This window comes from Panonychus citri, unplaced genomic scaffold, assembly GCF_014898815.1.
Source record: "Panonychus citri isolate SS breed McGregor unplaced genomic scaffold, ASM1489881v1 Contig00011, whole genome shotgun sequence".
NCBI classification, from domain to species: Eukaryota; Metazoa; Arthropoda; class Arachnida; order Trombidiformes; family Tetranychidae; genus Panonychus; species Panonychus citri.
In genome coordinates, this window is record NW_026515416.1 from 272673 (window position 1) to 289458 (window position 16786).

Sequence of the window (16786 nt, forward strand, 5' to 3'; positions counted from 1 at the left end):
AATTAACGGTGAAACAATTAAACTAACTGTCATTATTATGAATGAATTATTCAATATGATATAAAATTTGATGAGGAAGAAAATGAAAACACTAAAAGTAAACCATTACCTGAGTAGTTAAATGTTTCCTGTAGTAATTGAAACAAATGATATATTAACTATCGAGAGTCTAAATTGTTGTCACGATAAAGTTCATTAATAATCAACCTAATATATTAAATGATCAAGTGGGAGTTTAACTTTCATCAACATGATAATCAACAGATAATAATCATGATCATGAGAAGAGTAAAACTTTTACCAGGAGATATTCTGGTTCTCATTTCAATGTTGAACCTGATTTTTCAGACTCCAATCAGTTAATTGTTCATCTAATTTACAATTAACCTTGTTCTTCATGTTGATTGATTAAATTCAATGGTAATTCAATCGAACACCTTTTTTGTTTGTTTCTCTATCATCCATGTTAATTTAAAACCGTTCATTTTGATACCTTTCAATGTGATGTAATTTACATATAACTTGTATCTTTTTACACCTGATCATCCTTTTCATCATCTTCATCTTCATCTTCACCATCACCTGATACCATGATGAAATATCATCTTGCTCCTTCATCCATTTTCATGGCAATGATTAAGATGATGTGTCATCAACTTACCTGGTTAAGTATCAGTTTCCTACTTAAAGGTAAATCCAATTTAAATTGTTCCTCTTAATTTATCAACAGAATCTTAATCTTTTTTAGTTTTCATTTGATTTTCAATTCATTTTGTTTTGTTTTTTAAAGTTTAGTTTGATTTTAATTGTAATTTGATGAGAAGAAAACAAATTTCAAAGTTAATTGTTTACAAACTGCAATTGGTTGCAAACTATTGTAAACAATTTAATCCATTAGATTTGTTATTTGATTGGAGTTTTGGGTTTTAGAGGAAACTTTTTGCTAACTGTAACTTTGACAATGACAGTTTGCTTTTTGTTGGTGAAACTGTTTCAAGATGTTAATTGTTGCAAGTTAATTTAGTTTGTCCTGGTTTTTGGTTTGCAATTTAAAAAAGACATTAGCTTTCATCGTATTTAAATTGTCATCATCTCCTCTGGTTGATGCTCATCATCTTAAGCTTTTTTTCAGCTTATTGTTGTTACTGTTATTGTGGGAGGTTGAGCTGAGGAAATGAACAATATTTTTAACTGGACATGAGGATAACACATGGAGATTTGTTGAAGATGATGTTTTTTTATCTTCATCTTACAATGAGAGAGAGAGTAAAAGTTATCTTTGAAATTTGAGTACAAACAGAAATAGTAAAAGATGAGGAAGATAATAAAGAGAGAGAAAATTAGTTTGAAAAGAAAGTCATTCATTGATGAGAATGATTCACATTCGAAAATCATTTTTTTCTCATCCTTTTTTCTTCTTCTTCTTAAGAAAATAACTCATCCTTATCTCGTTCATCATCTTCACCATCTCTCGTTTCTCTTTTTTATCGGTGGTTATTTAGTTCTGACCTCACACTGACCTGACGGTTTTAAGCTCAATAGACTCAAGTTGCAAGTCTGTTCACTTTTCCCCATGATAACAGACTCAATTACGAGGACACTTATACTACTTTCAGTGGGTGGTGGTGGTGTGAGAGATGCCGAGTTACAGTTATATAGGGTGATTGGTAAAAATGTAAATGATGATGAGACGATGAAGATGAAGATGAAGATGCTAAAGATGATGATAAGAAAGAAGATGAAACTTGGCAACGTTGAAAAGATAAAACCAATGATAAAATGAAGAGATGATTGTCCTTCATGTTTACGATAACAATAAAGGACTAATTGTCTTTCCTAATAAAAACTTATCTTGAGTGGTTTCCGTTTCATATTACCAACAATTGATCATCAAGATGGCGACTGGAAAAACAAATTCAATTCTGTAAACGATAATTTCATAATTCAGGGTAAATAGATTTATATTTATTTGGATTCATCATATTTATCATCCATGAGATTTTATCCATTTCCTCATCCTCCCATTTTGCCTTTTAACCCAAAGGAAAAATGAAAACAATCAACCAATTGATTCAAATTGATTCATAACAATCATCATCATCATCATCATGATCATCAACATGATTCAATGATTTCCTTTGAAATAATAGTAATAACAATTTCAGATTAGCTGAGCGATGATTAATCTAATGCTGAATCTACCATTGGAACCATGAACACCATGTAGATGATAAAAAGTAACCATTCAATTCATTTCTCTTGGGACATTGGAATCATAATCATGAAATGAATTCAAATTGAACCGAGAAAAAATTGTTGATCCTTTTTTTGGTTTAATCTTAATCCCTTAGGCGTTTTTGTTTACCGATTGTTGTTTAATCCAATTTGATATTTATTTAAACGGTAAATTGATTGTTAATAAACTTTTCTATTCCAATTTAATTTAAATACTATTTTCAATTACGTGCTAGGAAATTTAAATCACTTATTATTAATACAATTACGATTAGGATAATACATGTAACATTGTAACTTTTTTATTCTGAAAAAAAACCAAACTTTTGATTTGTTTTCCTTGTATTAACTTAATCATTTACAATTAAAACTTTGTGATATTATTTGTGTTTGTTTTAAAAGCAATTAGTTGATTGTCAGTTTTACACCTACAGAGGTAAATTGTAATCAATTAATTTACACCGAAATCAAATTAACTTCTCAAAAAGGTGATAATCAAAGTGAAATCTCAATGTGGGTTATTGGTAACACTGAGAGTGATAAAGTGATGAGGATGAGGATGAGGATGGAGATGAAGATGAGAATAAAAAATTATACTAATAATTATGTGAGCAATTGAATCGTTTGCAACCTTGACCATGTAAAGAAGATAAATTATCATCGATTAATCATCTTTGTCCAGTCATCCACCCCATCATCATCATCATCAAATGTCTTTGGAAGATGTTAAAAGATTTCAAGATGAGGATGAAGATGAAAAAAATATTTTCTTTTCTCTTCCATGTTAACACTTAATTGGAATCATGTTTACCTCAAACAAGTTCAATCTTCATCTTTTGATGAAGATTAAGAGACGGTAGCGAACGTTTTTTTCTTCATTTATCTTCTTTACCTTTTTTAGTATTACATTTAATATCATCCTCATCATCTTCATCACCAACACTGACCAAGTAATTAGTCTTAGTCAAACTTGATTAGAAAAGTGATCAGAATCAACCAAATGATGAATTTGACTGTTTTTCCTTTCATTTGAAACCCACAGAAAAAACTTTCATCTTCATCATCATCGAAATCTGAGTTAAAAGTTACTAACCCATCATCATCTTTATCATCATCATCTCTCTCTCTCTCTCTCTCTCTCTCTCTCTTCATTAATTCTTACATCATTTTGCTCCTTCTCATCGTCATCTTCATTCAAAAACAATCAGCAAATACCATAGTGAATGATGATGATGGTGTAGATGATGAGGCAAAGATGAGAATGAGAAAAGGCCAAAGATAAAGATGCTGACGATTATGGTGGAAGATCAAAAGAGAGAATGGAAAGAACGAAAATATTAACTGCTCTCATCTTCTTTCTCGGAAGATGAGAATTCCTAATGTTAAAATTTCGAATCTTTTCGGTTATCATCTTCTCTCTCCCTCTCTTTGTCTTCTCTTTTCGCTTTACTCATCAACTCTTCATCCTCTATCATCTTTGCCTCCATCACTTTAACCAGAAGATCCAATATCATATTACCCATTGAACATCATCCTGTTTTCATCTTTATCACTGTAAAGAAACAAAAATGCCAAATGAAAACCTTTCACTTCAATTTCTTATTCTTGCATTTTTGCATCTTCATCCCTCATCCTTCCTCCTCCTCCTTCAACCATCATCATCCCAAGCGTAAATGTTTGATGCTATTGTTGACCAAAAGATGATGATGATGATAATGATGAAGATCTCTCTCTCTCTCTCTCTCTCTCTCTCTCTCTCTCTCTCAGATAAACAGACAAACAAACAGATATTACATTTTATCCCGCCCTTTACTGTTTACAACTGCTTCTGAAAGTGATGAGGATAAAATGATGAAACTGAAACAAAAATGCACTCAAAGATTCAACTAAGATACCAAGATGATGATAATCATCATCTTCCCAAACCCTATAACAGAAAATCACTAATATCGAAAGCCCGAAATGATCTATACATTTAAACCGTGAGATCGTTTTTTCCCATGTCCCATTATGATTACATCGCCATTTACAAAGATCATCTTGAAGCCAGAGACACTTCTGGTCACTTCCGATGGTCAACAGATGACATAACTACTCCAATCACCACCATTACCAATCTTGACGTCTCTCTCTTCCTCTTCCTCAGATTTATATTATCATCATAGTGGTCAATGTCTACGATTGGTCAGCGTCTCTGTACCTTACATGGCATTTACTGGATCGGATGTTTCAATGAACTGTTCATATGACTCAGAAAATGATACAATCTACTCATTGAAATGGTATCACAATGAAACTGAATTCATCTCATATCGACCATCAGATCTAATCAATGTCCTCCGTGTCTATGAACTACCTGGTATAGCAGTGGACATGGACAATTTGACCGATGTTAAATTCATTGAATTGGTCAATCTTGACCATCAATCATCTGGACACTACAAGTGTGAAATTATTGCTGAAACAACATTTCAAACTGATTCAGATTCTGGTTACTTAAAGATTATCGGTAAGTTTAAATAGTTGAAACAATTAAAATGAAACCTCAAACAATTACCCTAATTGTTACATTTAAATGGCTAATTAACTAAGATGCAGATTATTTAAAAGTAAATTGTTTCAAATTTTGTTTTTCTTTTCTGGTTAATTTAATTCACTTTATCAATGTTTACATTTACATGGTACATTTAATTGTTGCAATAATAGTTAATCCTTGAAACGAAAACATTTGATAACAATCAACAATTAACTGTCTTGGTTAATCCTGGTCAACTATCTATGAAATTTAATCACAACAATTAACTAAATGTGGCACCAATCCAGAAATTAACCTTAAACAAATCAAATTAAATTTAGTTTTCTCCTTCAATTAACTTTTAAATTGTCCTACAATTACCAAGATTTATCCAATTGATTAAGGAAGGGGAAAAAAGATTCCCAAATTGAATCAATTGTATTTATATGTATACAATTAACAATTAAATTGCTGGAAGTTAATCAACAATCAAATTGCTCACAATAAAAAGTAATCATAATATTAAGATGATAATTTGATTGAGTAAATTTAGTTTTTTTTTATTGTTACACTTTTATCAGTCAATCAATTGATATCATGAAGATGAGGTCAGTTTTTAGTTCATTAAATAACTGACCATCATCATCATCATCATCAGGAGACCATGAAAAAAAACCATTGAATGGATGATAAAGAAAGAGGAAGATGAAGATGAAGATGATAATTGAATGAGATCAATTTAACAATTTTTTTTCCAATAAAAGCTAAGGTATTTTCGGTTATCCTTAACTAATTGCAATTAACTAACAGATGATGAAGATGATGAGGATGCTGATGATGATTGACTTACTCCTACATCTTCCCTACACTTCCACAGTTCCTGTTATTTGTATTGTTGTCATCAATTAATTACCTTTACCTGAACCTCAGAATCTTCCTCATCCTTAGTAAATGATTTCTTTTTTTTCCTCAATCATTGGAAATCATTGATTGAAAACTATTTAATTTAACAATCAACCCTTGATTGTGATCATTTAGCTTATCCATATGTTGGTAATAATAAAAATCCAATCAGTTTAATCCGTAATTATTGTATTAGTTTGATTAACTTTTTAAATTCTCAATCCCAATTAAATAAAGTCAAGTTCAAATCTAAACAGTTTGTCTAATTATTTAATAATAATATTGATTAATAACAATAAATTGTTTGTATTAATATTATTGACCTGATTGTAATTGTTTAACTATCATGGTGATCATAAATCAGGCCTGTAGGTAAAAGTTAATTGTTGGTGATTAGTTTTTGTAGTATTTTTTTTAGGTTTGGTTAACAATTTATGTGAATCAATTTTCAAAACGGAACCAGGAAAGGTCATTAAGATTGACCTACCCACCCACACACGAGTATGATGATGATTAAATTGGTAACAATTAAGTTAAATCATAACTTTAATTAACAAGAGTATTAATGATAAGTCTTGATTTCTGTTATTTATCTGGTTTTAAATCAAGTTGATCATTAATTTAATCCAGTTCGAGACAAAGTAGCTTTTGATGTTTCTTCAATCCAATTGATTACGAAATGATGATGTAAGATGATAAGATGATGATAAGAGAAGATAATCTTTCAAAAGTTTATCTTTTTTTTTCTTCTTTCGATTTGTTTTCATTCATCAAATGTACAGTTACGTTTTTCTTTTAGGTTTTCGTTTCGAGGTGACATTTAAGATCTCAAACTATTCAATGATTTAAACGTTAAGTGGATGATGAACGAAGAGAAAAAGATAAACTTTTATCATCAGAACTTTTTAGAAGCATCAATTTTTCAGAACTTTTGTCTTCCCCTTCCTCTTAGAACTTTGTTTTTTAAGAGTTCGAGGGAAAATTTTCCACCATGAAAAGATTTCATTGTCTTCCACCAATGTGAACCCATGGAACAACGTAAAAGCAAAAGTATATTATCTCTCTCTCTCTCTCTCAATGATATTATTCAGCTTTACACAAGAATGCTCTTCTCTCTCTCTCCCACCGCCATCACTTTTATCTTCATCTTAATCATCATCTTCATCCATTCTCATTAAAAGCAATGAAAGTGACTCGCAAAGATCAGACAAACTTGAAGATCTTTTTTTTTTATCAAGATAGAGATGGAAGATAAATGCTCCAAACAAGGAGATTATATTCATTCACCACCATCACCACCCTCTTCTTTCACCCACAGACCAACAGATACACTGAACACTCACACGGAATAAAAAAATCCAGAATATAAATAAACCAGATCAAAGAGAATGAGAAAAAAATTTAAAAGTTCTGGTTCTTGAGGAGAAAAAAAGTTTCCTCAGAGGAAAAATTATTCCCACTGTTGACCTGATCACCTTAGCACCAAAAACAAAGATGAATCTTATCATCACCATCAAGAATATCATCATCATCATACCTGGTTTATTTTTCCTTTGACGTTCCAATGGTTTGTCTAATTTTAAAGATTTTCATCTTTTTCTTTGTTAAATCAAATTGAGCCAAACGACAATCATTAAGAGAGAGAGAGAGAGAGAGAGAGAGATTTTCCACCTCCACCGCCTTTCATACTCCCACCGAGGGCAGATAAATAATTCCATACATCTAATGACAGGTTTCAATATTTCAACAATCTAAACCTCCTCCATCATCACTATCATCATTATCATCAGCAAAGTCTCCTTGTTGTTTATCTTACACTGGAAAAGGGAACGAGTCAATAGAAAATGGTTCCTTTGATGATAATGATGATGGAGGATGATGATAGCTGCAATTGAGCATCAAATTTGTTGAAACTAGGTGAAGATTATCATCATTTCCACCCTCCACTTACCTCCTTCCCTTGTTTACTTTCACTTTTACTCTCTCATTTTTAAAATTCGAAAAAAATTCCTCTTCTCCCACCTTCTAATCATCACCCACTTCTTAACCTGGTCTTTGTCTTGAAATGCACCATTAGTTTCACTCTCTCTCTCTCTCAGCTCTTGTTTACCGTTACGCTTCATGAGCCCTTAGGGTAACATTGGAACCTCCACCCATCTCGATGTGTATTATTAACTCAGGTAGATACAAGAAGGTGAAATCTTCTAATTTAATAAAACTTTCAAAAGAAAAGATGAAAAAAAAAGTTCTAACCTCTAATCTAATTGTAATCATTAAACTCGATAAAAATTAAAGTTCTAGAACTCAACAACTCATTGGTTCCTTTCATTAACTCTCACTAATCACATTAGTAATATTTGTAGATTATCCTAATTACCTCAATCATCTTAAGCATTAGATAAACTTGGTTAATCATTTTGACAAACAATTAGATTATTTCAATTGAATTTTCTAATTGTTGTTGATGGAAAAACCTTCTCAACGCCATCTATTGATTACAACTTTGGGTTAGAACTTTTTTTTTTCATTCTCTTTCAAATGTTTCCATTAAAATCGTCACCACGTATTATTAATTATTCAAAGCACGTTCATGATCAATTGTCTAACTAATTTACATAGATTGTATTTAGATGAATCATCAAATTGTTTAGATTGAATAATCTTTTCAATCTATTAAATGAATATGATTTTAATTCTGATTGATAGTTGATTAGTCATTGTGATTGTTATATTTATAATCCTAATTGTATTAGTTAAGATTAATTGTCATGATTGAGTTAAATTTAACTTTTAGATTCTTAAATCTTTAATCATCGTCACAATTTAAATGATTAACTTAATTGTTATTCGGACGATAGTTTAACTGTTGATCAATAGAGTTGAGAAAAGTTTTTTTTTCAAATGTTCAGTTAATTGAAATGGTGATTATTTCAGAGCAATTGATTTAGTGTTAAATTGTTTCATTAATTAGTGTTTGGAGAAAGAGAGAGAGACAGAGAGTTGATGATGATTATCATCATGTTCATAAATATATCATCACCATAGGGATGAGGATGAAGATGAGAAGAAGAAAAAAAGTTTTCTCTTCGATATAAATAGTCTGATTTATGTTTTATCATCATGATTAAAGTTAATTGTAATTAAGGAAATAAGCTTAATGATGGATTACCTGAGAGACCTTATCTCCATCTTCTTGATGATGAAGATGAGACAAAACAAATCGATTATTTTTTTTCTTCTTTTTCTTTTTTCAGACTCATTAATGAATTAGGTGTAAATATGATGTACTTTAAATGTTTGGAATCATTTAAATAATTAACTGATCAAGTGGAGGTAAATTTTCACACTTAAATTTGGTTATGGTCAAAATTAGAATCACAAATTCATTAGATGATTAGATGAATTAATTGGATGATAAGATGAAGTGAAAAACAATGAAAAGGAATCACTTTGAATGAATTGGAATCAGAATTGGAAATTAAGTTGATGTTCAATTGGAACATGAGATTTGAATACCAAGGGAGATGATGGAAGATAGAAGTGGGTGGTAGATGATGAGGATGAGGAAGAGAAGGTGGAAATTATTGAGAGAGAAATTGAATAGAAGAGAAAAAGAGAAGAAAAAAAACATTCGAAATGACATGAGTTCCATTCTATTCATTTGGTTTTCTATTCTTTGGCAGAATCAACTTGAAATTAACCCAACATAACGGTAACAATTATCATCATCATAACAACAACAATCAAAGGTTGTAAATTATTATCCTAAAACTAATTGAGTTGGTGGTTCGAGTAACAATCAACTGATTGACATGATCAGGATACATGATGATAATATAACATGAAATGATTACGATTACGATTCTGAAACTACTCCTATGAAAAACCAATACAAATAAACTTGAATTAATGGTAACAATTATTTTCCTCGCGTTTATCAGAGTTTATTGTTAATTGTTCCACTTTGATTAGAGCTATTAATTGTAATTTATCTGGAAATTGATTTTATGATAGTAACAATTTAACTCCACAATCATCTTGAAACACACTCAGGCCAAGAAAGTTAATTGTTGTTGCGAGTTTACTTACTACTGTGTTTCAATTATTAATAATACATAAGTGAAAATCAGAAAAAAAGTTAATCCGATTGTGTCAACTAACTGTAAATAACAATGAACATGATTAAGTTTATTTTGGATTAAAAGTTTGACCAATGGTCAGAGAAAGAGAGAGAGAGAGAGAGAGAGTGTAATAACAACTTTGCTTGGTACTAAAACTGGTTTAGTACCTGGTCTAACTTCCTTTAATTTTTCCTCTCTCTTCCTTTTCTTTCCACCATTTAGGAATCACTGGAGTTGGCACCTTTACGGTTCAATTCACCATATTTGTCTTATTAAAGGTTCTAATAGTTATTAAATTAATCATAATAATCATCATAATTTTGACTATCAATGTTTACGTAATTTGTTATAAAGTCGTGATTACAATTTAAGTAAATAATTAACTCGGAAATTTGAACTAGATTCAATGGTGAATGAATTAATGTAATAAATCAATAAGTGATTCAATTGATCTTGGAAAACAATGGTGACCCTTGGACGTGATCTTCCACTTGTTTTATTTATCTCGTGTTTTCATGATAATTAACATGTTTGAAAAAAAACTTTCGCAAAATTTATGTATTTGTACCTTTAGTTTCTGTTATTGTTTTTTGGTTTCTATAGTTTATTTCTCCATTTGTTTAATAGTTATAATATTTCAATAGTTTAGTTTATATGTTTGTTTCTCAGATTAGTGAACGATGATCATCCTACATGGTTGTTGATATTTTTTATTTCTCTTGCTGTTGTTCGGACGATAGTCTGACCTCACAAACAAAGGGATAAATTACTGTTAATAATCGTTTCTTTGTCCTTTAAAATCGATTTTGCTTCGATCATTTTGAGATCGATTATAATGACTGAGAACCAGCTTAACAAGTTTTTTTTAAACACAAACCCTGATAAAATTGTATTCGTTCAGATAGTTTAGTTTGCTGTAGTGTGAGGTAATTAAATCTTTATCCTATTTTCTGTTTAGGACTTTGGTGAATGTTCCGATTCTTGATACATACGTATCAGTTCAATAATTCTTTTTTTTTTCTTTGGCGAAACAAGTTATTGTAACTTAGTTATTAGTTATTATTGTGCTTCATTTGTCTTCTTGATAAGTAAATCGTTCGACTGAGTAACCTAGTTATTGGTTACAGTTGATCTTCGTTTGTCTTATTGGTGGTTAATTTGTCGAAACAAGTTATTGTAACTTAGTTATTAGTTACTATTGTGCTATTTGTCTTCTTGATAAGTAAATCGTCACAACGATTGAGTAACCTAGTTATTGGTTACAGTTGATCTTCGTTTGTCTTATTGGTGGTTAATTTGTCGAAACAAGTTATTGTAACTTAGTTATTAGTTACAATTGTGCTTCGTTTGTCTTCGTGGTGACTAATTTGTCGAAATGATTGAGTAACTTAGTTATTGGTTACTATTGTGCTTCGTTTGGCTCAACATTTGGTTTATTTCGATTGAAAATTTAGTTATTAATTATCACTTTCGTCATTTGGTCAACTTCGTTTAAATTCGTTTGATAAACTAGTTATTGTTTATCACCTTCGTCATTTGGTCAACTTCGTTTAAATTCGTTTGATAAACTAGTTATTGTTTATCACCTTCGTCATTTGGTCAATTTCGTTTAAATTCGTTTGATAAACTAGTTATTGTTTATCACTTTCGTTATTTGGTTAAAATTCGCGATAATTTAGTTTTAATTACCATCTTCGTCATTTGGTTAATTTCGATTCAACATTTGGTTAAATTCGTTTGATAAACTAGTTATTGTTTATCACCTTCGTCATTTGGTCAATTTCGTTTAAATTCGTTTGATAAACTAGTTATTGTTTATCACTTTCGTCATTTGGTTAAATTCGCTTGATAATTTAGTTATTAATTATCATCTTCGTCATTTGGTCAATTTCGTTTAAATTCGTTTGATAAACTAGTTATTGTTTATCACTTTCGTCATTTGGTTAAATTCGCTTGATAATTTAGTTATTAATTATCATCTTCGTCATTTGGTAAATTTAGTTAAAAATTTGATTGCCTAATTTGGAGTGCTTTTGTTTATTTTGTTTTCTACTCATTGATTCGATTGTCCGTTGTCCCAAGAATCTGTGAAACTTTTGGTCTTTGGTTAATTGAGTTAACCGTTCGTTTCAAGATTTGTTGGTTCGTTTTATTTTTGGATTTAATAGTCAATTTGTTGTGAAAATTTGTCATAATAGAAAAATTTTGTATTTGATTCTTTAGATAATCTAGTTATTGATTATCATTTTGTTATAATTTGCTATTTTAATAATTTGTCGTTCAAGTAGCTGATTCGATTGTCCGTTGTTCCAGGATCTGTGAAACTTTTGTCTTTTTGGTTGATTGAGTTAGCCGTTTATTTCAAGATTGCTGGTTCGTTTGTGTTGGATTTAATAGTCAGATTACATTGAACAAAAATTCTTAAGTATGACGGGCCGATATTTCGATGATACTTTGTTAAACAATATTAAAAACTTTGATGGAAATAATGCTGATCCCTATGATTGGCTTGACGATTTTGAACAAATAACTGAAGCTGCTGGCTTGAAAAATATTGATAAATTAAGACGATTACCTGTTTATTTAATTGGTCCTGCTAAAGATTGGTATTTTGGTAGTATAAGAAGTAAACCTGTTGATCAACGACCAGCTACTTTTGACGATTTGAAAGTTAAATTACTCGCAGCTTTTAAACAACCTTTCTATAAAAGATGAATTACTCTCAAATCGAAAATAAAACAACGAAGTAAGATGTTATATCTTATTTCTTTGAAATGGTTGGCCTGTGTGCTAAACTTGATCCAAATATGGATCTCGATGATAAAATAAGATATATTAAAAATGGATTCCTCCCTGGTATTTTAAAGTATATCGCTTTGGTAAAGGTTAATTCAATGGACGAATTTAAGGATTATGCCGTGGAAGCTGAATATTATTATCTTAAGAATAAATTTAATCAATAACTATTAAACTGGGTAATTGGTCTGGTGTTGGGAATTTTCATTTAAAATTTGGTTTCATTATCTATTGGACTTTGAACAATCTAACTGCAACCTTCGATATGGAAATCTACCGAGTCGATTGAATAATTCTGCTCGTAAAAGGGACTTTACGAGGATGGCGCCCGGATGATGTAATAACAACTTTAGCCAGGTACTAAAACTGGTTTAGTACCTGGCTAAACCACCTCAACTTCCCCTTTAATTTTTCCCCTTCTCTCTCTTCCTTTTTCCTTTCCACCATTTTGTTAGGGAATCACTGGAGTTGGCACCTTTACGGTGTTCAATTCACCACCTTATTTTGTCTTATTTAAGGTTCTAATAGTTATTAAATTAATCATAATAATCATCATAATTTTGACTATCAATGTTTACGTAATTTGTTATAAAGTCGTGATTACAATTTAAGTAAATAATTAACTCGGAAATTTGAACTAGATTCAATGGTGAATGAATTAATGTAATAAATCAATAAGTGATTCAATTGATCTTGGAAAACAAGAGAGAGAGAGAAACGATTACACAAAACTACCATATTTCAAGGTCATAAAGGTTATTCAGAAAAGAGCGTAGTGTGACTAGTGTGATGCCGTGCTCGACTCGAGCAAAACATTCATAGTAACCGTTGACTTTGAATTGTTAACTTCCGCTTATGATAATAATAGACGAAATTATTGATAATAAATGAAAAAATAATAGAATATTGTTTTATACAAGTAACAATAATAATCGGATGAATACTATTGACGATCTCTTTGCAAATCTAAATATTGTTCCCAAATTTCGATATTATCTCTATACCTGAGCATATATTCGAATATAGTTCTCTCGTGACATCTCTCATAATAAAACGATTTATAAATTTATAAGGCTGTCACATCATTAATATTGTCATTGAGTTGCTGTAAGCGGTTAGGCTAGTGAATTGAATTCTGTATCGTACGTTTGTAAAACAACATCATCAAAGTTGGCTGTTCAGCGTTATAAGACATCTATAAGGCAAAAAGATAATAATTACAAAAACATTTAGGGTGAAAAACAGTACGTGGTTAAGAAATTAGGAGAAAAATATATTAGACACTTGCAAAGAAAGGCTAAGAAAAATTAGAATTAGAATAATTCTCAAGAGTAAGAACAGAGAGAATAGTAAGAGTAAGAGTAAGAAGAGAGAGAGAGAGAGAGACGATTATTCAAAAACTACCATATTTCAAGGTCAAGGTCATGGAGGCTATTCAGGAAAGAACGCACTTGAAGGTCATTTGAAGAACTTTTTCAGAAAACTAGAATTTTTTCAAGCCTGCCTGTTTAGTCAAAGCTAAATAATATCACAGAGCAACGTTGGTATGAAGATAAGAGTAAGAGTAAGAAGAGAGAGAGAGAGACGATTATTCAAAAACTACCATATTTCAAGGTCAAGGTCATGGAGGCTATTCAGGAAAGAACGCACTTGAAGGTCATTTGAAGAACTTTTTCAGAAAACTAGAATTTTTTCAAGCCTGCCTGTTTAGTCAAAGCTAAATAATATCACAGAGCAACGTTGGTATGAAGATAAGAGTAAGAGTAAGAAGAGAGAGAGAGAAATAAAAATTTACAAAACTTTTATGATGTTTAATGATGATTAATGTTAATTGTTAATTGTGATCATAAATTTTGAGATTCAATGAATGGTCAACTCGTCTGGTCAATAAATAGGTTTAGTTGTTAACAATAAGTTGATTTAATTGAAGACGAATATGATTGCTAATCAATAGTTAATCTTGATCATCTTCCATTGGTGATGATAAACATTTTTCCAATTATCAAGATCATTCAACTGTGGTGAGAATAGCAAGGTTATCTCTTTCTCTCTCAGTGAGAGTAGGTAATGAAAACTGACCAATATGAAGTCCAGTGAACTGACCACCATCAGAATCAGGGTCAAGAAGCAAAAAAAAATGAGCCAAAGTTTAATTCTTACGGTGATTCTAAGTTCAATCCATGACTATCATGACATTGTTAATGGTGATTGAGTTTTACATGATTGTCATCTGATTTATCATCATCAAAGTAATAACAATTTACTTGAAGATGATGAAGATAATCAATTTTTTTTATCCATCACAAACTCATAAGGTAACAAAAAAACATGGTAACATTATGAATCCAAACCATTTAACCAGAAACAAGATAATATATGATTAATATTTAATCTTGACCATTTAACCCAAAGACCAATCCAATGGTCATCTTGTTATTAATCCTTTAAATTTGATTGTAATCAAAATATTCAATTGAACCATTGGAAGTAATCAAATGTTGATATTTTATGTAATACTTTCCAATTTCATAGATAACATTTTACCCTCTGATAATGATGATGATGACCATGGACTAGATAAAACTGACCACAATGATGAAGATGGAGATGATATTGACGAGGAGACAATTGAATTAACTGATGTGACCACAAGTGATTACTTAAAACCGATAATAACTGTTACCAGAACTGAATATCAACTTGGTGATGAGGTTCAACTCAATTGTTCATTAACGATTCCGCCATCATTGTTTACCTCCCACTCCACCATCTCGACACTGGGATCAACATCCTTCACACCAACAAAGGATAAAATTGATTTACACTGGAAACTTCCGGTTACTTGGGATCAAAGGGTAAGGATCATTTATTTACTTTCTTCGAGTGATGGAGAGTGTGAAAGACAGACAAAGAGATAGAGATAGAGAGAGAGAGAGATGGAACGGAAAGAGAAATGATAAACTAACCTTTGGCTCTTTTTATCTTCATCTTTCATTTTCTTTTCTTTTTTTAACATTTTCTATTTTCTGTTCTCAATTTATCTACATCTTTTCCTTTTCCTTTTCCTCGACTCATTAACTGTTTGCTTGAGTTCCGGTTCCTTAATGATGATACCAACATCAACGATTTTCATCATCATCATATGAAAATGAAGAAAAAAAAATTTTTGAAACTTTTGAAACTCTTTAAATTCAATTCAGTTTAAACATGAATTCAATGATTATAAAGAAACAACAACAACAACAGCAAAAAAGTACTTCTATTTAGTAACAATTAGCAACTATTATCATCAGTTCCGTTTCCTGTTTAATCATTTTACCGAAACCTCACCCAAAAATATAAGTAATTGAAAACATTTCCACCAAGAATGATTATCAAAAAATTATCATCATGATAAAGTTAATTATAAACGGATATCTTTTCATTGGCAGTTTTTAAATTGTTAACAATTTAAGTTAATCATAAATGTTTTGTTTTCTTTCACAGTCTTGCCCATACAAGATAATCAATTACGATATTGATAAAAGCAAAACAATCAACAACAATGATACAAATGGTTATCAACAAACAACAATCGGTTTACAATTAACTATAAATCACTGTCATCTGAGTGATAATTCAACAATTAAATTATCATGTATCGGATTAAAATCAGCTGATCATGAGGATAAGAATCCAAGGAAAAGGTTGATAAGAACTTGGCTTGGATGGAGATATTCAAATTCAATTAGAAATCAGAATCAATTTAAATTATCTGTCTTGATGGTAATTACAATTAACTTAATAGCATCTTCATCGTCAATATAAGATGACAATTAAATGTTGATCAATTCACCGATTGATCCAATTTCATTAATGTCATTCAATCCAATTTGATTCATATGGTTCATGAGATTGTGACTTTAATATTATCAAATATTGATGATGATGATCATCATCATGATATTAATCATTGAATCTCTATGGTAACATGATCATCATGATAAATTGTTGATTGGATTAAGTATTAAATGCATAACTGTTTTTCAACTGGTAACCAGAATTACAACTTAATCATCATGTTTGATTCTTGATTAATGATCAATGATTAACTATTGACAGTTTCTCGATAATAATTAATCGGAGAAAAGAAAACAAATTAAATTTGAAAAGATGGAAACAATTAAAACAAATAATAATAATAGTATTAAATGTGCTTCGTCTTTAAATTGCTCTT

General features: G+C 30.4%; 1 protein-coding gene across 1 annotated transcript; it reads left to right on the plus strand.

The window, feature by feature from the left end:
- The first annotated feature begins 341 nt into the window (after positions 1-341).
- On the plus strand, positions 342-16703 carry LOC128390926 (uncharacterized). The gene is made up of 4 exons (XM_053350726.1): positions 342-690; positions 4382-4744; positions 15103-15425; positions 16057-16703. Exons 1-4 carry the CDS (start codon positions 591-593, stop codon positions 16375-16377), a joined length of 1107 nt encoding a protein of 368 aa, XP_053206701.1. The 5' UTR covers positions 342-590; the 3' UTR covers positions 16378-16703.
- Positions 16704-16786: the final 83 nt, after the last annotated feature.